Source organism: Triticum aestivum, chromosome 5D, assembly GCF_018294505.1.
Source record: "Triticum aestivum cultivar Chinese Spring chromosome 5D, IWGSC CS RefSeq v2.1, whole genome shotgun sequence".
Lineage (NCBI taxonomy): Eukaryota > Viridiplantae > Streptophyta > Magnoliopsida > Poales > Poaceae > Triticum > Triticum aestivum.
Window position 1 is genome coordinate 563613105 of NC_057808.1, and position 26697 is coordinate 563639801.

At 44.6% G+C, this 26697-nt stretch overlaps 2 protein-coding genes across 2 annotated transcripts; one reads left to right on the top strand and one right to left on the bottom strand.

The window, feature by feature from the left end:
* The first annotated feature begins 1716 nt into the window (after positions 1–1716).
* On the top strand, positions 1717–3633 carry LOC123123940 (ribosome-binding factor PSRP1, chloroplastic). Its single transcript, XM_044544594.1, has 4 exons — positions 1717–2147; positions 2236–2655; positions 2928–3036; positions 3210–3633. The coding sequence occupies exons 1-4, from the start codon at positions 1890–1892 to the stop codon at positions 3326–3328; spliced, it is 906 nt and encodes a 301-aa protein (XP_044400529.1). The 5' UTR covers positions 1717–1889; the 3' UTR covers positions 3329–3633.
* On the bottom strand, positions 3255–4508 carry LOC123121244 (uncharacterized). Its single transcript, XM_044541149.1, has 4 exons — positions 4504–4508; positions 4325–4428; positions 4038–4105; positions 3255–3901 (listed from the first exon to the last, which is right to left on the bottom strand). The coding sequence occupies exons 1-4, from the start codon at positions 4506–4508 to the stop codon at positions 3737–3739; spliced, it is 342 nt and encodes a 113-aa protein (XP_044397084.1). The 3' UTR covers positions 3255–3736.
* Positions 4509–26697: the final 22189 nt, after the last annotated feature.

Sequence of the window (26697 nt, forward strand, 5' to 3'; positions counted from 1 at the left end):
AGAGGATGGAACACTTCTCGGGGTTTATGAGTTGACCCGTCGCCGAGGAATAAGTGTTCAACAAGCGTTTAACAACATTCGCCTGCCGGCCTGAAGCTTCAAAAATTAGCAAGGTGTCATCCGCAAATAGGAGGTGAGAAATCTCCGGTGCACCCCGACAAATGCTCACCCCGTTCAAGCTTCCTTCATTCACTGACTTAGACAGGAGAGCAGATAATGCATCAGCAACAAAGAGAAACAAGAACGGAGACACTGCTGGGACACAATCTAGCTCTCGCTCTCGACGTCCATCTACGGGACTTCTCCTGCATCTGGCATGATAAGCTAGGTGATTACTTCGAATGTACTCGCAAGCTCACAAACAATCCAAAAGCAAGCAAGCAAGAAACAAGGTACACATGTATAGCAACAAGATAAAAACAAGCTTAATTGCAACTAGAATAACTACTGCAAGAAAGTAAACTACTCGTTTAATGTCCAATGGACCTCTTCCTTGCATGATCCTTGATCATTCGGCTTACCAGGGTGACTTCTAGACTAACAAACCATTAAACTTAAAGTAAACATAAATGGGTGCCTGGTCAAAATAGTGTGACTTAACACGAACGGTGTCACATTGTCGGGGCCACGACTATTCGAATAGTTTCAACACATACTCCACAGAGGTCTTACACTTTACCCACACCATAGACTGTTAGTCCAACAAACCTCACTCATAGCATGAACCTGCTCTAAACGTAACTCCGACCTCCCGCAGGCTAGCCCTAGGAGAGAGGATCAGGGTCCTTGCCACCTCGTGGCACCACTTGTCTCCCCTCGGGGATTAATTCACTTTCCTGTGCACATCTACCGACCCAGGCTCTCTTGACTAGATGGCAACTTCCCGGCCAGAGGAAGTCTACACATCTCAGTTTCCTTCTTTGGAGATACGCGGAAGAGACATAACTACAAATGAAATAGGGCCCTCCCATTCGGGCAAATGTGGTTGTACTGATGAACTTCGGTTTTGTGGCACCAACTTTATTCTACTTAGCTCAACTTATGTTACTCTCAAGTTAAAGTGCCCAAAGAAGACTACTATCTCAAGTAAAGTCTTTCCCCAAAGGGTGTCCTTGTCACTATTGTTTTACCTGCTAGGGTTTATGTGATGGGAAGAAATTACCAGTTTAAAAAATGACCAATAGTTTCAACAGTAATGAGGTGACTCTCTCTACTACTCTACTGCTATTCTACCATACTTTTACTTACTAAGCTCTACTAAGACAAATAAAGTAGAGCATAAAAGTAAAGCAACATAGCGGTAAAATAACCGATATCATGCAAGTTTGAACCCATGGCCTTGCAAATGCCAGCAAGAAAATGGATGAAGTGGTTTGCCTTGAACTAATGGAGGATAAAAAAAAAACTCCTGGTCTTCACCTCCTGAATTATTTCTCTCTGGAAATAATTTTCAAAGCATTTTCAATAAAGAGCAAATCAATAAACTCAGTCTAGAAATTCTAGACAGCTCAAATAAATCTCAAAATTTGCCAACATAAGGGAAATTGAATAACAAAAATAATACAAAAAGAATCAATTGCTAGACTCGACGATGCTACTTGGGGTTGGGTTGGGTAGGATATGGACTGGATGCAGCGCCTCGTTGCTGTCTGTCAGAAAGAAACGTATTGGACGCGACATGGCCACGGGGAGGGTGGTTTGGCATTTCCTGGCGGCTCCGGTGAAAAATCTAGAGTGGAGTGGATAGGATTGGACCAATCCACATCCGCGTCACTCCCCTGCACTGCATCTGCTCTACTCCTACAAAGAAGTGAGCAAGATTCAGAGAATCATCAGCCCATCCAATCCAATCCATCTTCTCTTCTCTTCTCCTCTTGTTGCTGCAGTAGATGAGCATGTCGGCGACGGCCGCCACGGCCACGGCCTGGCCCTCCACCTCCTCCTCCGTCCTCGCCCCTCGCACCCGCCACCACGCCGCTCCCAGCCCCCGCGCCCTCCGCTCCGGCTTCCTCGGCCGCGCCCTCACGCTGGCCGCCGCCACCGACCGCCCCTCCTCCGCCCCCGCCGCCGTCTCCGTCTCGGTGCGCGCGGCCTGGGACGGGCCGCTCTCCTCGGCGCGCCTCATCATGCAGGGCCGCAACGTCAAGGTAACATCTTTCTTTCCCCCAGTCCCGCAGTCCGCGCAAATAATGCGCCATCCTGACCCATCGCCCCGCTCCCTGGGCTAACTAACAGCTGACGGAGAAGCTCAAGGAGCACATCGAGGACAAGGTGGGGCGGGCGGTGCACAACCACGCGCACCTGGTGCGGGAGGTGGACGTGCGCCTCTCCGCCCGCGGCGGCGACCTCAGCAAGGGCCCCAAGCTCTCCCGCTGCGAGGTCACGCTCTTCACCAGGCGCCACGGCGTCGTCCGCGCCGAGGAGGAGGAGGAGTCATCCTACGCCTCCATCGACGCCGCCGCCGCCGTCGTCAAGCGCAAGCTGCGCAAGATCAAGGAGAAGGAGACCGACGTGCGCCACCTCAAGGGCACCAAGGAGTGGCAGTCCTCTGGGCTGTCCGGTGTCGAAGATGAATCCGAGGCAGAGGAGGAGGAGGAGGAGGACGAGCTCGTCGAGGTCATCGGCGCCGAGGACGAGGAGACCGTGCTCACCAAGGTGACCACTGCACTGACCGACCAGCTGATCGATCTCTCTTTGATGCTGCATTCGGGAATAAAATGCCACTTGTTTACAGCTGTTTTGGCTGACAATTCTGCACCTTTTTATTCATACACCATCTGATCTTGTAGTGCAGGAATTTACACTTACTCTTTATGAAGAAGAGAATTCATATACTATGCTGCTGTGTTAAGATCTACTAAGATTGATTGAACAATTGGTGCCAGCCTCTGATGTGTGAGCTCATCAACTATGCTGTTGGTTTGCAGGTTGTGCGCACCAAGGTGTTTGAGATGGCGCCGCTGACGGTGGACGAGGCGCTGGAGCAGCTCGAGAACGTCGACCACGACTTCTACGCCTTCAGGAACGAGCAGACAGGTAGCTACCTAAGTGTTGCAGCATTGCATTCACAGTTGCACTTGCATTTGCTCCATGAAAACTGTTCTTCATGTGCACAACTCAACTTAACTTATCTGAACTAGACTGAACTCAAGTTAACTGAACTAGACTAAACAGAAGTTAACTGAACTGAACTGTGGGACGAAATGCAGGGGAGGTGAACATCCTGTACAAGAGGAAGGAGGGAGGGTTCGGGCTCATCATCCCCAAGCAGGACGGCCATGTCGACAAGGCCACTGTCAATGCCAAGGAGCACCCCGTCGTCGGCTGACCTCCTCGTCGTCTCCTCTCCATGACACCAAGTCACTCACTAGCTGTAGGTGCATTAGTTGTTCTGTTTTTTCCCTGATGGTGGTGGTGGGTGTCTGTCTGTCAAGCAAGTGTCAACAACTGCTGATGTTTCATGAGATCAGACAGTCCCTTGTGCAAATTAACAGACGCTTTCTGAGCTGTGTTAACTCATGATGATCCCACACACCCAGTTGGTAAGTTGTTTAAGAAGTGATTTAAGTAATCTGTAATATTGGGATACATGTTTGAGCTGAGAATCTCTTTATTAAACTTCACTGAAAGAAAGACCAGACTCTGAACAACACATGTATCCCAATATTACACACACACACACACACACACACACACACACACACACACTGCATACTGGTGCAACCCATTAGCCTGCCTACTCAGAGTCTGAAACTGCGGTGAGGCAGCTGTGCCCCTCTGCCATTGGAAGCAGAGCTGCGTCTAGCTGAAGGTGCCATGCTTGGTTGATCCCGTGGAACTGGAAAGCATCCCGGACGGCCATGGAGTCGGCGAGGTGGAACCACAGGCCTCTGTGCTCGACCTGCGCAAGCCAGCACCAGCAAGAATTAGCCATGATATCAGAAATGATAGTAGATGTGCGCACAATAGTATGAACCTTGATCGGGGTTTTCTGAAATACGCACAGTGCAAGGCAAGGCAGGAGCGTGCATGAATACCTTGATGGATTGGACGGCGATCTGGCCGATGTCGGGGAAAGTTGCGGCGTGTTCATGGCTCACTCTTCCTGCAGGCACGAACCCAAGAATCCACACCCAGAAAATGAAGGGAAATGAACAAACTGATTTGATCTGATGCAAGAACTATAAAAGGCCAAGATATTTTCTATGCTAGAGGCAGCCAGGAGCTGGGATTGATCCATCATCATAGATCATAGACAAAGCAAGAACAGCTCGAGAAAAGAAAAAGGTAGACAAGCAAGCAAGAAAGGGAGGAAGGGTGGTACGCTTGAGGTCGGCGGTGGTGGAGGCGGCGGGGAAGGAGACGGCGAGGCGGGTATAAAACGGTCCGGACGCGTCGGTAACATTGGATCTGGTCCATCCATCCACACTTCCCCCCAAAAGACCCCATCCCGGACCAGGCCCCTAGTCAAAGTTCACACTCTGTCGACCGCTCCGTTTGTACCGCATGTCTTCTCCTTTCCCCTCCCATTCCCTCCACCATGGCTGGCTCCAGCAGCGAATCCGACAACAAGTCCAACCCAATCGACTGGCCGGCACTCCTCAGGGAGGAATCCAGCTCCTCCATCCCAGACAAGGAGTTCGCGCTCCGCATTGCCCTTCGACGGCCGCAAATGGGCAGTGGCAGCAGCTCGATCTCCGTGGCCTCACCACTGGACATGAGGGGCAACTGCCTGTCTCCTTGGACGGATCCATCATCGATCTCAGGTCCATCGGTACCGTCAAGGTGTCGGGTTTCGACGAGAAAGAGTAAGGCATGAGAGACGGCGGCGCCTTCAGTCCTTTGAGCCGGGCCGCGTCCCATGTTCTACTCTACCGAACTAACACTCTGAGGAGCCCAGCCGGACGAACCGCGCTTAAGATTAGGTTCACATTACATGTAATAGTATAGATTTGAAGTTTCTAATTTGAGATATCCGATTATGGAATCAATTATTTGAGGTGTGAATGGTCACTGTCCGCGGGCGTTTGAGGGGTCAAATTTGCCAAGCCCGTGTGTATATGCTCTTAGTAGTCTACTCCCTCCGTTTTTAAATATTTTTTTTAAAGATTCCAACATGAATTACATACAGAGTAAAATGAGTGAATCTATATTCTAAATTAAGTGTATATACTTCTGTATGTAGTCCATTTTTTTGGAGAAAGACTTGTATGTAGTTCATATTGAAAATATGTAAAATGATTTATAATTAGAAACGGAGGGAGTGTATTTTTTTTTTAAGCATTAAGCACTAGGCTTGTTAGTAGGTCCAGTAGTCCGTGCGTTGCTTCAATGGACCGGCCCACCACCCGCCCGTGCAGCCACGACCAAAGAGCAGACCACGCGCCGCCTCCTTTTCCTCGTAACACACGGCTGCCTCCTTCGAGATCTCCGGCGGCGATGTTGTCAGCGGCACGGCGGGCGATTTTGCAGCGGTCACCGGCCTGATCGCTTCTACAAGTCACCCAGCTACAGTTATCGTTTTAATATCCAAGCCTTCTGGATGTAGCAGTACATGCTCAAGCCTGTTTCTTCAACATAGCTTAGTTTTATTACATTTGACGGTTTGCTCCCAAACAAAATGTTTCTCCTACCATCCTTACGTCTTTTTTTCTTGCTACGGAATTTAGTATTACATTAGAGTAGCATTCCTCGAAGCCTAGGATGCTAATCAGACTTGTTTAAGTTTACTTGTAGCATGACGTTTTTTTATAGAAGGCCACTTCAATTTTTTTTGTCTAACTTTGATCATTAATATTACCAATAAAAAGTGATTTATATGGTATAAAAAGTATTTCATTGAATGTGCATTTTAAAGACCTTTCCGATGGTATATTTTTGGTGACATATAATTCATACTTTGTTGACCAAAAATGTAAGTCAAAGTTTGACACGACAAACAAAATGGCCTTGTATAAGGGAATGTAGGGAGTAGATTACGTTCCTGTGTTCCTAGTAGCTTGTATCAGGAAGCACAATGATCACGTTTAATTTACACAAGCTTTTTACCCCGCAGAAAAAAAAACTATTGGGCATACAAACTACTCACTGAGGATGGAGTGTGGTAGGAAATCATTCGTAGGACGTGATGTCCAAAGCCATTTCTCAAGTTCTTTGGAAACCTAGCGATTCACATTTTTGAAGTGGCATGATGAAGGCCAAGGAGTTCTTTTTCCAATTTGGCACTTTCTCGGTTAGGGATGGTTCTCAGTTTCGTTTCTAGGAAGACAGATGGCCGGGGGGCAATTCCACCTATGGTGCAATTTCCTAGCTTATACAAGATTGTCAGACATAAATTCGTCACAATCAAGCATGTTTTGGGACAAGAAAACTTTGATATTTCTTTTCAAAGGGACCTTTTTGGGCCTCGCCTGGTAGCATGGAATGAATTACTCATTCGTCTGGAGGCCATTCAGCTGTCACGCAAACCAGACAAGTTTCGATGGAATTTGCATCAGAACGGCAGCTTTCTAGTCAAATCCTTGTATGATGCATTGGTTCATAGTGATGTTCCGGATGATAACAAGAAATTGTGGAAGCTCAAAATTCCTCTAAGAGTGAAGTTATTCCTCTGGTTTCTAAACAGAGGGGTCATCTTAACTAGAGATAACCTGGCACGATGATGGCAAGGTAACAAAACATGTGTCTTTTACAAGCATGACGAGTCCATTAAACACTTATTTTGTAAGTGTAAATCTGCTCGTGCAGTCTGGACCATAGTTCAAGTAGCTTCAAATCTATATCCCCACGTAGTGCGAGTAACATGTTCAGCAATTGGTTGCAGGTAGTGATAAATGATTTTTGCACATCTAGTTGTGGGGGCGGTTGCCTTATGTTGGGCATTGTGGTTTACCAGAAATGATGTGGTTTTTTTTGCGGGTGAGAAATGATGTGATTTTTAACAATAAATGTATTTTATCTCCTGTACAGGTTACTCATGCATGTACGCGATGACTCCGTACTTGGTCTATTCTGTAGAGGCTGGAGGACAGAGACCATTTTATGATGGTGTCTACACGGCTGGAGCATACGCCCAGGGAGGTTTCCTCCCTACATGGATGGTGGTGTAATCTCCGGATAGGATTTGCTTCACCCTAGGCTGGACTGATTTCTACTAATAGGAAGGGTGTTGAAAGCTAATCAACAAAATGCGGAGACACTTAAATCAATTTTGGACTTATATTGTGCTGCGTCTGGACAAATGGTGAGCGTTGAAAAATCTAGCATATTTTTTAGCCCAAATATGAGTGGGGACATTAGAGAACAAATTTGCTCAATTTTCAATATCATGATCGAAGCTCTCAATGATAAGTATCTGGGCCTGCCTGCGCATGTGGGGTTAGATAAGACTGATTGTTTCCAATATCTGATTGATCGCATTGTTATGAGAATTAGCGGATGGAAAGAAAAACTCTTATCCACTGGAGGTAAGGAAGTTCTTCTCAAGTCTGTTGTTCAAGCTATCCCAACTTATGCTATGTCGGTCTTTAAAATTCCTAAAAAAATTTGTAAAGGAATAACTGACGAGATGTCACATTTTTGGTGGGGTGATGACGACAACCAGAGAAGGATGCATTGGATGGCGTGACCAAGATTTATCTATTATGGGGTTTCAGAATACTCGGGAGATGATTGCCATTACGTCTTGGTATTTATGGTGGGAAAGACGTAAATTAGTGCACAAGGAGAGAATTCAAGATGCAAAACAGATTTCAATGGGGATACAAGCTCTTACAACTAATTATGTTGTTGCTTCCAGTCCAAGGGCTTCTATGAAAAGAGGGGGATTGGACTCGTCCCCCGGTGGGTTTTGTGAAACTTAATGTTGACGCTTCTTTTGATCATGATCTTCTTAAAGGTACGGCGGGGGCTGTCTTGAGGAACGACAAAGGGAAGTTTATTGCAGGGGGTACTTGGAAAATTGATCATTGCATCGATGCTCTAACAGCAGAAGCTTGGGCTCTCAGATTCGGTCTTTCACTAGCGCAACGTGCGGGTTGCAATCGCCTAGTTATTAATTCTGATAATTTGGAGGTTATTGAAACGATGAATAACGGCGGACGGCGGCAATCTTTGATGATTGCTATTTTTTGGCGTGTGATTTTCCTACTTCTAGGTTTGAACATTGTAATAGGGAAGCCAATAAGGTTGCGCACGAGCTTGCTAGGTTGGCTAGATTTTCTTCTACCATTGATTGGTTTGAGGAGCCTATGTTTGAGATTGTACCATTCCTCACAAACGATGTATCTGTTATTTCCGTTGAATAAAGTCAATTTGTTTAAAAAAAATAGGAAGGGTGTTGAAGGAAACAAGCCGGGTTTCCATTGACTTTTCATTTTTTTTCTTGTTTTCCACCGGTTTTTTTCTTCTGTGTTTTCTTTTTTGACTGGGTTTTCTTTATTTTTTTCTTTCATTTTTTGTTTTTTTCTTCTCCATTTTTTGTTTTGTTTTGTTTTTTATGTTTGTTTTCGTTTTCACTCTACATTTTCGTATATGTCAAAATGATTTTTTTAATCATTGATCCATATTTTATACACGTTCAACATTGTCCGAACGCTTATTCAACAATTTTCAAATACTTGTTCAATTTTTTTAATACTTATTCAACATTTTTCAAATACTTGTTCAACATTTTTAAAACTTACTCAACAATTTCAAATACTTGTTCAATATTTTTATATACTCATTCAACGTTTTTTAATATTTCTTCAACATTTTTCAAATACATGTTCTACATTTTTAATAATTTTTCAACATTTTCAAATAGTTGTTCAACATTTTTTAAAATTCTTGTTCAACATTTTTAATACTTATTCAAAAAAATTCATATTTTTTATAGGTTGTTTTTTCTAATATATATATATATATATTTAGAATATTTTAAATTATAAATAATAGTAAACAAAATAAGCAAAATAGAAAAATAGAAACAGAGAACAGAAAGAAAAGAACAGAAAAAGGAGGTTGGAGCTTCCCGCGCAGCTGGGCCGCAGCCCATGTAGATAGAGCTTCCCCGATTCGAGAGCGTACCCTCTGTGTACCTTACAGTGGGATATAGGGGCACCCAGAAAATTACAGGAATGGGGGCAAATGTATTGGGCTGAGTGGGGGCAATGACTTATAGTACGGGCCCTGGTACGAGTGAGCCTGAAAATCGAGTGAGGGGGGGGGGGGGGGGGGCGCATTTGCCCCCCACAGTACGGAGGGAGTATGAACCTTGATGGATTGGACAGCGATGTGGCCGATGTGAGGGAAAGTTGCGGCGTGTTCATGGCTCACTCTTCCTGCAGGTACAAATCGAACAAAGAAGATATTGAACAAAGGTTGGTGCCGAATTGACCCGATCCGATCTGATCTGATCTGATTCACAATCAACCAAGGCGAGAGAAAGAACTAAAAGGCCAAGATTTTTTCTATGCTAGCTTGAAATGGCAAGTTCGGTCCTCTTTCTTTTGGCGAGCTCTCACCGTGTGCGCCCTTGAGTGACTGACCGACTTAGAGAACATGTGGATGGTTTCCAGCAGGGAATAAAGAGAGACATGAAGGAACAAAATGTTTGTTATTTTTTTCGCACGCCATCAAAATGTGTCGTGCCAGCGTTGGGCGCATGCGTCGACCCAAATGCGAAAGCGGACGTGGGTGTCCGCCGGGCATACCTAAACAGACAAAAAATAGATAAAATCGCTGTCCGTTGGGTCGACGCGTTGGAGTTGCTCTTAACGGCTTTGTAACAAAAGGCCACGGTCAAGCTGAATACGGACACATCCTTCTAGACAGGCTCGGGGTAAAGCTTTGCCGGTGCGGTTGCTAGGAACCACCCGGGATTCCCTATGGTCTCCCTTGGGCAGAGCACCGGTGCGTGCATGGATGTGACTGAGGCGGAAGCGAAGTGCGATTCGTGAAATTTCAATGGGCATCAAATTATTGAATCTGATTGCAGTACCTTAGTAAAAGAGCTCTCTCCACAGGCCACCAATCATTTGTGACATACGCATGATCATGAGACACTTCAAATTCTGTCAAGTAATTTGGGCTAGCAGAGAAAGGAATAAGCTAGCGCATAACCTGGTGAAGGAAGCAAAGGATTACGGGAACTTGAAGATGATTGGAGCTGTGCCAACTAGGGTACAGGAGGTTTGGTTGTATGACTGTAATCATCCTTCTGTATGAGCTTGGGGCTCGTCATTCTAGAAAAAAAGGCAGTCCATCTCGACCTCAATGGACAGCTGCGTCCACTGTAGTGCAAGATTGAGACCCTCCATGCAATAAAGTGGGCAAGACTCGAGGGGGGCATATGCCCCCTCCCTACATTTTCGCCTTACCATATTCACATGGCCTTTTGAGTTGCATCAAACAACTATTGAGAGTCATCTCCAGCTATAGAAGGCATGCATTGCAACTGAGCAAATGGCCAATGGATCCGAGGGTGTAGCCAGCTATATCATGGAGAGTAGCGTATTTGACAGACGGAAGCTAATGTAGCAACGAAGCTGGCCCGACTGAGAGACCGACTGAGAGAACATGTGGATGGTTTCCAGCAGGGAATAAAGAGATACATGAAGGAACAAAAGGATTCCACCTGATCTGTCGATGTCTCAACGGTGGACGCACTCCTCCTTTCTCTCTACTCGTCTTACACTCACCCGACCAGAGTGCATGCTCGCTTGCTTCTTTGCTTGCTTTTGTACTTACGAGCACACCTATAATCTTACCTCGCAAACTCTTCATACCAGATGATGCCCTGCACGTCGCCGTGGGACTTTAAAGTAAGCCAATCAGTGCACATCGCCGCAGGACTTTAAAGTAAGACCATCAGACACTATATGCAAATTATTGATAGGTTGAAAATAAGAAAGTGAACAAAATATACGACTAAACTGAAGCATGGGAATTTTCTAGCCTAGTAACTGAAATATGATAATTTGACAACTTTTGCTAGCAATAACCGCTAAATGTATAAGAAGTAAAATCATACTAAGTTGATACTTGTCTTGAGGTTGTTTGATGTCTCAATCTTAGATGCAATCACCCTTACAAAATCTGAGATGAGGCGCCAATTTGTGATTCTGCAGAAACTGTAATCCCAATATCCAAAGATACAAAAAGGAAAGAACAAAGGTGAATGTGCATCATTTTATCAACCACATATTTTAGTTTGCTGCAGCAACATCACCATGAATATTTTGTCTCCTAGTTAGTCATATTGAACAATTTTGCATGAACAAAGCAAATTTATATTGTGCTTCTTTAGGAAGCGTAGTTGTACGACACCTTTCATCTACCATCAAAGATCTCCCAAAATTCATTTTTTGTGTGTGCGTGTGTGTATGGACATGGTACTGGCATGTTATAGTCACTTGATAAGTACACAAACCCATTATATTCACCCAGCCCTATGGAAGGCAATGAAGTAAAACATGATTTAGAGCAACTCCAATGCAGAGACCCAAATCGTCCATCTGCGTCCGTTTGGGTTGGCGCGGACAAAAATGGAGGCACAACGCGCCGACCCAAACCCAAAATGTGTCCGCGCCGACACATTTGCTGCCCAAATTTTCGGGCCGAAATGCGTCGGCGCGGACCCGAAACGGACGCCTCGCGCACCTTCTTGGTGTCCGCCGCATCCCCACCTGGCGGCCGTCCAACTACACGCGGCCAGTTTGGTCAGCTTAATTTATGACCTCGAACCGACGTGTCAGCGACGGCGGTCGGCCCTTTTTAAGCCAAGCGTGCGCGGCGGGGGGGGGGGGGGGGTCGCCGCCCTCTACTCCCCCGTAGGCGGCAACCCTACCCACCCTAGCCAAGCATGATGGGGTTCTTCTTCGGCAACAGCAAGGCCCCCGCCACCCCTCCCCTGTCTCCGCTGGCGCCTTCTCGCCTGCCGAGGCAACACGTGAACGTGCCAGTGCACCAGGCGGAGTGGCACTGACAGCACCGCGTCCCTCTCCCCTACCCCGACGTCACCTTGCCGCACGACTGGCGTCTGGATCCGGAGAGGATCCCAGTGCCGGCGGCGTCGCGGTTAGCAAGGGCGGACGCAGAGGAGGTGCGGCGCCAGCGGGCGCTGCTGACGCCGGAGCAGTGCAGCGCCGCCGCCTACGACGTCGACTCGCCCTATTGGGCGCGGTGGTTCACATTCGAGCACGAAGAGGTCAGGCAGCGCGGCGTCTGCGAAGTCGCCCGTAGCTCGCCGCTGCCGCCCCTTGTCGTTCACGACGAGGACCAGGAGGCGGAGGCCGCCTACTAGGAGGCCATGGCGGCTGTCCTCCGGGAGAGCGAGGAGGACGAGCGCGGAGGGCGGCGTACGAAGAGGAGGAGGAGGCGGCGTACCAGGCGGCCGTGGCGCTGTCTGCGGCTGGCGACTGCGTCGTGCCGTTGGTGGCCCGCCTGTCCCCAGTCAAGGCCGAGCCGGAGCCGACCCTCGCCAGACTCTTTTTTTAATGTTAATTAATGTAAATGTGGACGCGCGGACTCTCGCCAGCATTCGTGGCCCGCTTTAATGTTTAATTAATGTTTGCTTTTATTTTTGAATTTTTTTTCGCACGCCATCAAAATGTGTCCTGCCAGCGTTGGGTGCATGCGTCGACCCAAACGCGAAAGCGGATATGGGTGTCCGCCGGGCAGACGTAAACAGATAAAAAGCGGAAAAAATCGCTGTCCGTTTAGGTCGACGCGTTGGAGTTGCTCTTAACGGCTTTGTAACAAAAGGATTCCCTATGGTCTCCCTTGGGCAGAGCACCGGTGCGTGCATGAATATGACTGAGGCGGAAGCGAAGTGCGATTCGTAAAGGCCTGAAAGCCTCGTCTGTCAGTTTCAAATTTCAATGGGCATCAAATTATTGAATCTGATTGCAGTACCCTAGTAAAAGAGCTCTCTCCACAGGCCATCAATCATTTATGACGTACGCATGATCATGAGACACTTCAAATTCTGTCAAGTAATTTGGGCTAGCAGAGAAAGGAATAATCTAGCGCATAACCTGGCGAAGGAAGCAAAGGATCACGGGAAGTAGATGATTGGAGCTGTGCCAACTAGGGTACAGGAGGTTTGGTTGTATGACTATAATCACCCTTTTGTATGAGCTTGGGGCTCGTCATTCTCAAAAAAAGAAAAAAAAGAAAAGAAGAAAAGCTTCAGTACTGCACTTGCGGATCTATGTACGCACAATGAATGTTTGAACACAAAACACGCGTTTTTATTTTCCTGTTATGAAATGTGTCGATCTAGGGCAAGGCTGGACGGAACCCTGCCCATATGTTGATTTAGTAGGGTAAAGAATGTGTACGTGTGGAATGTCAATACAAAAACTAGGGGCGTGTTTGGTTACATTGGCAATCGAGCCTGGTCTGGCGAGCCTGGCTCTAGTGAGCCGGTTTGAGGAGATGCAGGCAAAAAGACTCCAGATGCATATAGTTTGGTTGCCTGCATGTACCTTAGTTGCATGAGACCATCATTTTTGACCCGGCGCTTGGTTGCCCGCATTGCATTAGGCACACATATAACATGATGTTTGGTGGCAACCTGCATAAGGTGTTGTCACCACTTCTAACTAGTGGTGAGCTTACCACACACAATCTGAACATGTAGTACCAGCTAGTTAAACAAATGACAGTTTACGATAACTACTATCAAATGACAGAACATATTATTAAGTGCCATTGGCTAAATAGGGGATAGTTCATCAGTGTTGCTTCTACCAGATCTTCTTCTTCTTCTTCTTCTTCTTCTTCTTGTGCTTCTTCTTCTTCTTCTTCTTCTTCTTCTTCTTCTTCTTCTTCTTCTTCTTCTTCTAAGTGTCATTGTCAAATGCCTCCACACCATGACCGGAGCTAACAACATTGTCAGGCTCGACCTCTTCCTCCTCAGGCACGTGTTCATGAACCCCACTGGAGGATCCAGTTATGCAGAATGCAACAAGCAAGAACAAGCTTAACCTGAGTGGAGTATGGGTGGAATGGCTTCTGATCCAGGATCTTAAACCTATTCTTCAGAGCTCCAAATGCCCTCTCAACAGTTACTCTAAGGCTAGAGTGTCTGATATTAAACAGCTCTTGTGCAGTCCTAGAATAGTTCCTACCAGAGAACTCGTTGAGATGGTACTTGGTTTTCCTGAAGGATGGAAGAATACCCGACCGACATGCATAGCCAGCATCTCCAAGGTAGAACTTGCCATCGGGGATGTTGATCCCATCAGGTGGACTCATGCTGTCACTGAGAATGTTAGCATCATGGCTGACCCCTCCTAGCCAGCCATCACATATGTGAACTTCAGATCAAAGTCAACAGTAGCAAGCACATTCTGGCTTGTAGTGCTTCCTCCCTCTGTATGCTGTAGACTGTGACCTAGAAACTCTGGCAGTGACATGAGTACCATCTATTGCCCCATTGCAATCCTGAAAATGGCATCACAAGCCTGTGTTAGTGCTCAACTTGAACAATACAAGCGTATCAAGCCATGAAAATTGTATATTGTCAATGCTCACCTTGAAGTATGGATACCATCTTGGACTTCCGCGAATCTTGGATGGAGTCTGGCCAGATGGTCTCCTGATTATCTCTCCTCTAAGCTCCCCAACAGCAAAAAGCACCTGCTTGAAGTACCTAGAGATGGTCTCCATTGATCTCCAAAACGTGTTGTGAATGACCCTGAACCTCTAGTTATGGCCAACAACATGGAGGAACATGGCCACTTGCTCTTCCACACTGGTGTTAATGTTATCTTGTAGCAGCCCTCTGCACCTGAAGGTCTCGACAAGCCTGGCAAATGGCGCTCTTTTCATTCGAAGCATCCACAGAGCCTCGACGTCATTGCAGTTGTAGATGTAGTTCAGATTTTGGATCCTCTCCTGTTCCCGGATAAACAATGGACCATAGCGGATCAAAGGTCTCCGACGAACAGCTCTCTGGTGCATGAACATGACCCATGCCTGAATCACACTTATCAGTGCTGATGCCTGAATTATCAGCCTCATCCGTGCGTCCATAACCTAGTCGACATCGACGGTTCGTTGAGTGAGAAATCGATCCTACATCTTGCCTAACACTACAAGAATCTATTGGGGAATGCAGTAATTTCAAAAAATTTCCTACGATCACGCAAGATCTATCTAAGTGATGCATAGCAACGATACTGGAGAGTGTTGTCCACGTACCCTCGTAGACCGAAAGCGGAAGCGTTATATCAACGCGGTTGATGTAGTCATACGTCTTCACGATCTGACCGATCCTAGCACCGAACGTACGGCACCTCCATGTTCAGCACACGTTCAGCTCGATGACGTCCCTCGTACTCTTGATCCAGTTGTGGCCGAGGTAGAGTTCCGTCAGCACGACGGCGTGGCGACGATGATGATGATGTTACCGGCGCAGGGCTTCGCCTAAGCACTATGACGATATGACCGAGGTGTGTAACTGTGGAGGGGGCACCGCACACGGCTAAAAGATCAACTTGTGTGTCTATGGGGTGCCCCCTCCCCCATATATAAAGGAGGGGAGGAGGAGGCCGGCCAACAAGGGGCGCGCCAGGGAGAGGGGAGTCCTACTAGGACTCCAGTCCTAGTAGGATTCGGCCCCACCCTTTTTTCCTTCTACCGGAGGGGGAAAGGGGAAGGAGAGGGAGTAGGAGAAGGAAATGGGGGTGGCGCCCCCTTCCCAAGTCCAATTCGTCCTCCTCCCGTGTGGGGGGCGCACCAGCCCCTTATGGGCTGGTTAGCCTCCCTCCTATGGCCCATAAGGCCCATATCTTTCCCCGGGGCGTTCCGGTAACCTCCCAGTACTCCGGAAAAATGCCCAAATCACTCAGAACCATTCCGATGTCCGAATGCAACCTTCCAATATATGAATATTTATGTCTCGACCATTTCGAGACTCCTCTTCATGTCCGTGATCACATCCGGGACTCTGAACAAGCTTCGGTACATCAAATCACATAACTCATAATACCGATCGTCATCGAACGTTAAGCGTGCGGACCCTACGGGTTCGAGAACTATGTAGACATGACCGAGACACATCTCCGGTCAATAACCAATAGCGGAATCTGGATGCTCATATTGGTTCCCACATATTCTATGAAGACTTTATCGGTCAAACCGGATAACAACATAGGTTGTTCCCTTTGTCATCGGTATGTTACTTGCCCAAGATTCGATCGTCGGTATCATCATACCTAATTCAATTTCGTTACCGGCAAGTCTCTTTACTTGTTCCGTAATACTTCATCTCGTAACTAACTCATTAGTCACATTGCTTGCAAGGCTTATAGTGATGAGCATTACCGAGAAGGCCCAGAGATACCTCTCCGAAACACGGAGTGACAAATCCTAATCTTGATCTATGCCAACCCAACAAAGACCTTCGGAGACACCTGTAGAGCATCTTTATAATCACCCATTTACGTTGTGACGTTTGATAGCACACAAAGTGTTCCTCCGCTATTCGGGAGTTGCATAATCTCATAGTCTGAGGAACATGTATAAGTCATGAAGAAAGCAGTAGAGCAATGAAACTGTAATGATCATAATGCTAATCTAACGAATGGGTCTTGTCCATCGCATCATTCTCCTAATGATGTGATACCATTCATCAAATGACAACACATGTCTATGGTTAGGAAACATAACCATGTTTGATAAACGAGCTAGTCAAGTAGAGGCATACTAGGGATACTTTGTTTTGTCTATGTATTCACACATGTACTAAGTTTCTGGTTAATACAATTCTAGCATGAATAATAAACATTTATCATGAAATAAGCAAATAAATAATAAATTTATTATTGCCTCTAGGGCATATTTCCTTTAGAATCAGGCACTTTGCCGTCTGCCTTGGCTGACAGCAAAGGCATGCCTGGCGGACAGCAAAGGCCTTTGCCGTCAGCCAGCAGAAGACAATAGGTCCGGCTGAATAAGCTACGACAAAGGGTTCTTTGCCGTCTGCTGGCGGACGGCAAAGATGAAATGGTCATTGCCGTCCGCCAGCAGACGACAAAGAACTTGGACGTCCCACGTGGCAGGTTAGATCCGTTAGGGGATTAACGACGTGCTTTGCCGTCTGCTGGCAGACGGCAAAGACATTGCCGTCTGCCAGCAGACAGCAAAGCTGCCAAATAGGCCAGCCCAGTGCACCTCAGGTTGCACAGGTAGCTGTCACATGGCATCTTTGTCGTCTGCTGGCTGATGGCAAAGCTCTTTGTCGTCTGCCAGCAGACAGCAAAGAGCTTGTACAACCTCTATTTTTTCTGTTTTTTCTTAGATTCATTCAATTTCACACACACACACACACACACACACACACACACATATATACCAAGTTTCCAACAACTTATATATAACAAGTTTCCAACAACAAGTTATCCAACAATAACATATCCAATATAAAATGGTTTCATCCATACATACATATCCAACAACAAGTTTTCAACAAGTTTCCAAAAACATAAAAGAAGCACAAGGAGAAGAGTAGACTCCATGTACGCAAACTCCTCACCTAAAGCAAATCTGCAAATTAGGAAAGATGAAAGTTGGAAGAAGAAGAACAAGACTAGCTAGAAGAAAAAGAAGAAAAAGAAGAAAAAGAAGAAGAATTTATCTTCTCTTTCTTTTTCCCCTCTCCTCTTCTTTATCTTCTTCTTCTTCTTCTTCTTCTTCTAACTAAGGTAGGTAAAAATGCCATTTTTAGCTAAGTTAGGTAAAAATGCTAAGTGTCTAGGTCATTTTAGAGCTAAGTTAGATAAATAGGTCATTTTGGAGCTAACCTAGGTAAAATGGATCATACTGGAGCTAACCTAGGTAAACTTGGTCATTTTGGAGCTAACCTAGCTAATTATGTCATATTTGAGTTAACTAAGCATATTATGCCATTTTTGACATAAGTAAGCTAATTATAGGTCTTTATTGAGCTAACCCAGGTAACTAAGCATATTAGAACTAATTTAGCATTTTAGAGCTAACTTAGGTCATTTTGGAGCTAACTTAGGTAAATTGATCATTTTGGAGCTAATTAGGCTTCTTATGTCATTTTCGAGGAAAATAAGCTAACTATATGACATATATGAGGTTACCAAGATTGTTATGCCATTTCAAACCTAAGTACGCTAATTATGTCATTTTTTACATAAGTAAGCTAAGTGCATGTCATTATTGAGCAAACCTAGGTAACTAAGCATATTAGAGATAACTTAGCATATTAGAGCTAACTTAGGTCATTTCGGAGGAAACAAAGCTAAGTATAGATCATTTTGGAGCTAAGTAAGCTAATTATGTCATTTTGGAGGAACGTAAGCTAAGTCTAGGTCATTATGGTAAGCATTTTGGAGGAAATAAAGCTAAGTCTAGGTCTTTATGCAATTTGTAAGCAAAACACTAGAGAAAACTTACCGTCATCACGGAGGTGTAGGACCCGTCGGGTTGGCGGCAGTGCTAGATGGAAAAGGACCGGTCGGGGTCAGAGTTGCGCCAGTGCGAGACGGAGAAGGATCGGTCGATGCTTGTCGGGAGGCATGCTGCACCAAAGATCATTTGCAATGTCTCATTAGCATGATGCAACTGAAATGTAAATACTAGTAACTAATGACCATTCAAATGAAACTCACCGTGTCCGCTATACCAATCTGGGGCATTGACGGAGGGGTCTGTCCGCTATATGTAGGAGATATGCCCTAGAGGCAATAATAAATGTTATTGATTATCTCCTTGTTCATAATTATGTTTATGTTCCATGCTATAACTGCTGTGGTTCCCGAGCCCGTATATCCATAAAGGCTCTGGGGAGAACCCATATGCACGTGTGGAATAATAAACGGTAAAATGTATTCCTAGTCGTGCCTCTAAGACTAGCTCAAGTGTTGCATGATGATTATGTTTTCCCAATCATGGGCATGTCTATGCCAAGCAACTTTCAGGGCACAATGTCAGGAAGGACATTTGTGTTGAATCGACCCGAATTGATGTTATGCTATGAGATTCATTCGTCACAAGTTTATTGGTACATAACACAGAGATGGTTAACGTTTGCATGATTCCTTAGACCATGAGAGTATCGAGTTTCTTCATGCTTGCTTCATGAACTTTGGGGTTTGTTAAACGTCATCCGTAAATGGGTGGCTATTACGGCGGCTTACGGGTTCATGGAAAAGTGTGTCAAGTAACTTGATAGCTCAAGATTGGGATTTGCTCCTCCGACGATGGAGAGATATCTCTGGGCCCTCTCGGTGTTACGGTATCCATCATCGTCTGGCCAGACACTTTGTGATTTGATCACGGGGATGCCGGAATACGATAACGAGAAAAGAGAACAATACCGGTAACGAGGTAACTAGCATAGTGGACAAGTTGTTGATCCACGGGAATGCCAACATGTCTCACCTCGGGTATTTGTAACATATCGCGAAGCAACAGGAATAGCACACGGCAACTGGAGGTTCACTCGAATATTTATTCGTGTGGGTATAGGGGTCAATATGGGTGTCCACGGCTCGGATGTTGATCATTGATCGGAAGGGGTTCCGGGTCATGTCTATACTTCACCGAACCTATAGGGTCACACGCTTAAGGGTCATCTATCTGCTGAATACTAGACAGGGAGCCTGAGAGAAAATCACCGAAAAAGTTTCGGACACCGAAAAGTTTCGGACAGCGGAATCGTACCGCAGAGAGAGGTCATCGGATAAGTTTCGATGATACCGAAAAGTTGTTTCGGGATACACCATTAAGTCAAATTGGTTTCGGCACATGCCTGATAATTCTTGGAGGATGCCAGAATCATTCTGGAAGCTTTTTGGAATTTTCTGAGATAAAAACCGGAAATGTTCCGGAGCTGCCGGAGCCACTTCAGATGCGTTTCGCAGATGAAAATCACTAAAACCGGAATTGTTTCGGAACGCGTTGAAAATCATTTTAGTGGGTACTGGAAATGTTCTTAGCCCACATAAATATTTTCAGTTCGATCAGACGCTGAAAAATGTCGTCGTGAATAGTGAAAATCAGCTTTATGGTTACTTTATGGAAAGCCACCTTTTGGGGCTTTGCTCCAAAAGATCTTGGGGATGACATGGATGGATAGGAGCCATTTTTTGGGCCCCTCATGGGGGTGTGGCCGGCCACATAGGGTATCCCCCCTTGGGGACCCTCTTGTTCCTTGGTTTCACTCCTAGGTCCTTGTGGAAGGACTTCATTCATGTGCATTTTGGGTTTTTTGTGAAACTACCCTACCCCCTTGGGATTTCCTATAAATAGAGGTGGAGGGGCAGCCCTCCACACTCATCCCTTGCTCTCATACACATGCCATGCATTATCTGGCTTCTTCTCTCCCTCCCACGAAAAGAGTTTCGTAGAGCTGTAAGGCTGTCTGGGTTCTGGCAGGAACTAGTTCTGGACGGCGAAGCCCTGCCGGATAGATGACACCGTATGTGTGCAACTCTGTAGAGAGATCGTAGTTTCGGTCTTAGTTCGTGAGTGCCTCCCGAAGGGCTGTCCGTGTGACCGTCCGAGTTTCGAAGGTCCTCCCGAAGGGCTGTCCGAGTGACCGTTCGAGTTTCGAAGGTCCTCCCGAAGAGCTGTCCGCGACACCGTCCGGGGGGGCTGTTCGACCGCCTCCCGAAGGGCTGTCTGAGGAGCAGATGAGGGTATACATCCTCGCGGTTGGGAGGTTGTAAATCCTAGCTGCGGGGATCTGCACCGCCGATCGTCATCGACTCTACTTCCCGCTGCGCTACGAGTCGGTAACGAAAAAGATCAAACCATGTATGCAGTCTCCATAGTGGTCCTGGGCTGGTGCGTAGGTCGGAAATTTTTTATTTTCTGTCGTGTTCCCCTACAGTGGCATCAAGAGCCAGGCTATGCGTAGATGCAGGTTTCGATCTAGAATACATGGAGATGTATGGGTATTGCATAATATAATTAGGTAGTAGATGAGATCTATTGCTGAAAATTATTTATGCGGGTGATAGATGAAATCTGTTACCCGAGGTTCTTGTTGCTTCCCTAGAATTTGCGTTTGCTCAATCTTGAGACAACATGGTGGAATTTGACAAAGTTCTGGCAATCCGTGATCCTGATTGATCATGGAAGTGCTATCAGTTCTTTGGGTTCTGCCGTAGTCAAAAGAAAGATGAAATTCGCAGATGAAAGGGCATTGCAGATATGATCTGCACGGGGGTCATGCGTATGACGAAGTTTAGTATGGGGCTCGAGATTTAATTATCCCGTGTTTCATACACCCCGAGATGTTAATCTAGCAACTTGAATAATCATACTTGATGATAAAACGTTGGTCGCTGCGGTTTAAGTCAAAACCTTAGAAGCCACGTAAAATAAATTTTGCATAAACCGATTAGAGGCGTCTAACTTGGTTTTGCAGGATGTGCATATGATGTGGTATAGCAGTGCTCATACTAATTCGATTATGTATGAGATGACTATATGATGTAATTTGATTAACATGACCTGCGTGTCATGATTCGGCATGATGGTTGGAGCCATATGATTGCACTTTAATGACCTGCGTGTCAACCTTGTTGTAATGCATTATTTTGTTAGCTATAGAGATAGCAATATTATCTGGTGCATCGACAAGGTGGTGGCAATCTTCGCGAAGGTGAACACCGACGCGAATGCCGAAGACGAAGAAATGAAAGACTTCTCCGTCAGAAAGGGCTATACCATATCATGCTATTATGAATTGCCTGAGATGTTTATCCCTTATGATGCACCCTTCTTGATTGCGCGGTAGTCGCTTTTATTAGGGTGATCTCTGACTTAAAATACCAAGTAGTTAGTGTTCTCCCAAGTGTAGCACCGTCACGGCACCTATCTTTTCGGGGTGCGCCGTGTCACACGGGTACGAACGATTAGAGAAGTGTGAGGCGGGTGAGTTGAGACCTCGTAGCGAGATCACTTGGTTGTCTTGACGTTCAGGCATGACCGTCATGAGCTCGGAACACACGCATCGAAAGATGAACAAGAGTCACATAGAGATGTGATTGGCAAGTTGGCCTACCGGTTGAGATTTTTCGTCATCAGTGGTGTTACACCAATGGCGAACAATTGAAATGTGGGTCTTGTATCACTCACAATCAATTTTGAGAGATATTGATTTGAGTGGGAGCGCACTGTTGAATTGACATGTTTAATTCTTAGTGCAATTAATTATGAACATTGTCTAAGTGTTATATGCAAAATAGTTGTAGAATAATGGCTCGCGTTTCCACCTTCCCTGTTAAAATTGAATAGCTGTTAAATATTTGGTTAAAACTTTACGATTGGTACCATAATATGAGGATTGTCCTCAAAAGTGCCGAGAAGGACTTTGTCCTATCGCATGCTTTCCGTATCCTCCCGCTAATGCTATGGATCATGTGACTCTTGTCCTTTGATCCAAAAGCTATAATTCCGTTTTAGTCAAGTGCAATATGTTTGCTTCCATGAAACCCAAACTTCGAAAGTTGGGATAGTTATATGATATTCATGGAACTGAAAATTATTTTCAGATACAAACAAAGCAATGTTTGTTTGCAAGTATTAGTAAAAGTGTTTACTATGCATTTGACTGTTGGGAAAGGGATCCAGAAGAACGCCTGTCATATAATGAAAGGTGAATAAAACAACAACTTAAAGAGAAAGGAAGTGTCCAAAGGGTGTTAGTATGACTTACACGCCTAGGAAGTCCGGGGCTAACGCCACTCTTAAGTTGGGTGCTTCTTTTGCGAGTAGGAGAAATACTAAAAGTTAAACTGTTAGAAGTATAAAGGCAGAAAGAAAGATGACTGGAATATCCAGCTCATGTATGAATGTCATACAAGTTTTTGATGTATAGTAGGCTGTTCAAAGATATAGTTCTTGGGAATTATGGTTAAACATGTTAATCACTAATTCTTGGGTATTGTGAGTTAATCACAAAGATACCCGCTCGATTGCATTCAATTGCGAATCACTGTAAGAGCTACTGTGGCCTAAAAAGACTAGCCAGAAATGAGGTTAAGGTATACACAGGGAACATAGTAAATGTTACTATATCTTCCATCGGTGTATTGCCGTCTATATTTATTTTCATAATTCATTTAGAGTTTTACAAACTCTAGCCCATTGCATAAGGTATCTTGCAAGAAGGTTGTTCATAAGAGAACCTTTTATGTTCGATGTTATGAATAACACAAGGGCCATACTTTCATTATGAATGAGATGTATGTTATGAATATTGATAATAATACAATACCTCTGGGTTTACTTTCATAATTCATTTTAGAGTTTCATACACTCTAGCCCATTGCACAATGTTTGTTGCAAAAGAGTTGTTCATAAAAACAACAATTGTTGTTAAGTATTATGAATAACATGAAGGGCCATGCTTCCATCCAAGATGGGACGTATGTTATGAATATTGAGGGTAATATGATACATCCATAACACTGACGCTAAATGTCGCAAGACTAAAAGAATACCACACAAGTGTGGCACTACATTTGGTCACATTGGAGAAACCCGCATGGAAAATTCCATTATGATGGATTTTGAAGTCTTTTTGATTTTGAATCATCTGACACTTGCAACTTTCTTCCGAAAAGTGAAGTGACTAAAATACCGTTCACAGGCCATAAGGAACGAACAACAAACTTATTAGTGATCATACATTTGATGTGTGTAGTCCGATAAGTGTTGTTAGTGGTGGATTTATTTATCTTCAGAAATGACTCAAGTAGATATATGGATATTTACTTGATGAGACGTAAGTCTGGATCTTTTGAAATCATTCGAAAGGTTTTCAAAAATGAAGTAGAAGTTATTGTAACAAGAAAATTATGTTTCTGCAATTTGATTGCACAAAGGAATATTTGAGTTACATGTTTAGCGAATGTCTGATGAGTTGTGAAAGGGGTTTCATAACTTGCACCTCCCGGAACACCACTGCAAGTGAAAAGTCCGTGGAGATGTAATCTAACCATTTATGACATGGTAAGGTCAAAGATGACATAAATAAATTTGCCATTATCCTTTTTAAAGTGATGCTTTAGAGACTGCGGCTTTTACACTGAAAAGAGCTACATCGGGTCTGTTGAAATGAAGCCATGGTATGGTACGCCCAACCATGTTGTATCTTTTCTTAACATTTGGAATATGGGGCTTGTGTAAAAGGTTACAAACCTATTCCAAATCAGACAAGTGCTACTTTGTAGGTTATCCCAAGTCATTGGGTATTCCTCCCTCACTATACCGAGGCAAATAGGTTTGCCACAAAGAACGGTATGCTTTTAAAGAGAATGGTTCTTTCTAAAAGGTGAGTGGGAGAATAGTGCAACTCGACGAGATAAACAGTATCTTCATCAGATCAAAGGAAAGAGACCTTGGAAGTAATTCCAGAGTTTCCTACTGCGACTGATACGGAAGTCTCTACAATAAAATGTATGAACTTCGGTCGAACTTGCAGCTGAACCACGTAGGCAAGGCTCGTGCAAACCTCTCAGGTGCGCAAACGAGATATTGTTGTTAGACAACATTATACCTACGATACACAAGGAAGCGTTGATGGGCCCTGACTCCAGAATTGGCTAAATGCCAATACAATCCGAGTTAGTTTCAACATAAGTGATTCAAGATTAAAACCTTGATACACCTTTCGGAAGACATAGAGTCTAACGAATATTTATGGAACTTAAAACTGATACGGATAAAAATGTTCTATCCATAAAGCTCGACTTGTTGAAATAACAAGTTCAAGAGTTGACTACGATGAGGTTGTTTTCATCGTAGCGATGCTTAAAGTCGGTTCGGGTTGAACTAGCAATTAATACATATTTCAATCATGAGATATGAAACATGGATGATAAAAGGATTTCCATCTGATGGAAATGAAAGCTAGGACTTGTATATGATACAGTCCAAAGTAATTTGTCGATCCAGAGGATGCTAGTAGGTATGCAAACTTCAGAGTTCCAGCAATGGACAGAAGAGAGCAAAATGGAGTTGGAATCTTCGTGTTTTGATGAAATGGTCAAAGGGGTTTTGACTTCATCAATGGGTAACGAAGATGCTTGTAATTCAAGAAAGTAAGTGGGAGCGTAATAATATTTCTAAAAACCTTATGTGCTTGGCACATTGGTAATTGGAAATAAATTTCTTGACACAAATTAGGACTTCATTTGAAAATAGTTTTTTCGATGAAGTGCTTAGGCTAAATAGCCTCAATATTAGGCATGATGATCTATGGAGATAGATTTACCTAATGGGGCTAAGCAATGAATACATATTGACAAGATGCTAAAACCTTTTAGCATTTAAAACGCCAAGGAGTGATTCTTGCCAAAGTCACATGGAAAGAGTTTTTGCAAGACTCGGTGTCCCAAAACACTGATGAGTAAAATACATGATGCAGATTCCACACACTTTTGTGTTTGGATTAATCATGTATTCCATGGTATGTAAAACAACCAGGTATGTCCGATACTCCCAAGGTGTTGCGAGTATGGATACCAAAGTGATCAAATTACTGATCATGGGACAACAGTGAAAGATGTCACAGAGTACTAGAGTAAGTACTGATGACATGGTTTTCTCGCAAGCAGAGATCATGAAGAGTTCGTTGTAAAATGTTACATCGATACAGTCTTCATCTTTTCTCCATGCGATTTTCGATTTAAATTAAGGGTTTTGTGTAATACACAATGTGGTGGCACAGTTAGTTGGAATTTGTTCAAGCTAGTTACTGTGGCGAATTCTATAACAAGGGCTAAGTATGTTGACGCTTTAGAAGCGACAAAGAAGATGTTGAATCATATAGTTCATTCATGAACTTAGTATAGTTCCAAGATGGCTTTTGACAATGGGACACTACTGCAGGTAGTTGCTCCATAACTCAGTCTGAGGAATCCAGGTTCGACCTGTGATTCACATACATACAAAGCCAAGTCCACACAAAATATGAATTTTGTGAAAACGCGAGGACATGCAAAGATACACACGGAACTGAAGTCGTCAGATCCGTTGGACATCAGGCTATACCACAAGCGAAGCATATTTACACCGGTACGCCACAGGTGTGAAGTGCATTAGCATAAGCTAGATTATTGTCTCTAGTGCAAGTGGGAGTCTGTAGGAGATATGCCCTAAAGGCAATAATAAATGTTATTGATTATCTCCTTGTTCATAATTATGTTTATGTTCCATGCTATAACTGCTGTGGTTCCCGAGCCCGTATATCCATAAAGGCTCTGGGGAGAACCCATATGCACGTGTGGAATAATAAACGGTAAAATGTATTCCTAGTCGTGCCTCTAAGACTAGCTCAAGTGTTGCATGATGATTATGTTTTCCCAATCATGGGCATGTCTATGCCAAGCAACTTTGAGGGCACAATGTCAGGAAGGACATTTGTGTTGAATCGACCCGAATTAATGTTATGCTATGAGATTCATTCGTCACAAGTTTATTGGTACATAACACAAAGATGGTTAACGTTTGCATGATTCCTTAGACCATGAGAGTATCGAGTTTCTTCATGCTTGCTTCATGAACTTTGGGGTTTGTTAAACGTCATCCGTAAATGGGTGGCTATTACGGCGGCTTACGGGTTCATGGAAAAGTGTGTCAAGTAACTTGATAGCTCAAGATTGGGATTTGCTCCTCCGACGATGGAGAGATATCTCTGGGCCCTCTCGGTGTTATGGT

Excerpts from the sequence above, each read along its gene's own strand:
- LOC123121244 (XM_044541149.1), bottom strand. Across the intron at positions 4,106-4,324 it reads CACCACCGCCGACCTCAAGC|GAAGAGTGAGCCATGAACAC; the intron begins GTACCACCCTTC and ends TCGTGCCTGCAG. Across the intron at positions 3,902-4,037 it reads TCGCCGTCCAATCCATCAAG|GTCGAGCACAGAGGCCTGTG; the intron begins GTATTCATGCAC and ends TGGCTTGCGCAG.
- LOC123123940 (XM_044544594.1), top strand. The coding sequence starts at position 1,890 with ATGAGCATGTCGGCGACGGCCGCCACGGCCACGGCCTGGCCCTCCACC. Across the intron at positions 2,148-2,235 it reads TGCAGGGCCGCAACGTCAAG|CTGACGGAGAAGCTCAAGGA; the intron begins GTAACATCTTTC and ends GCTAACTAACAG. Across the intron at positions 3,037-3,209 it reads CTTCAGGAACGAGCAGACAG|GGGAGGTGAACATCCTGTAC; the intron begins GTAGCTACCTAA and ends GACGAAATGCAG.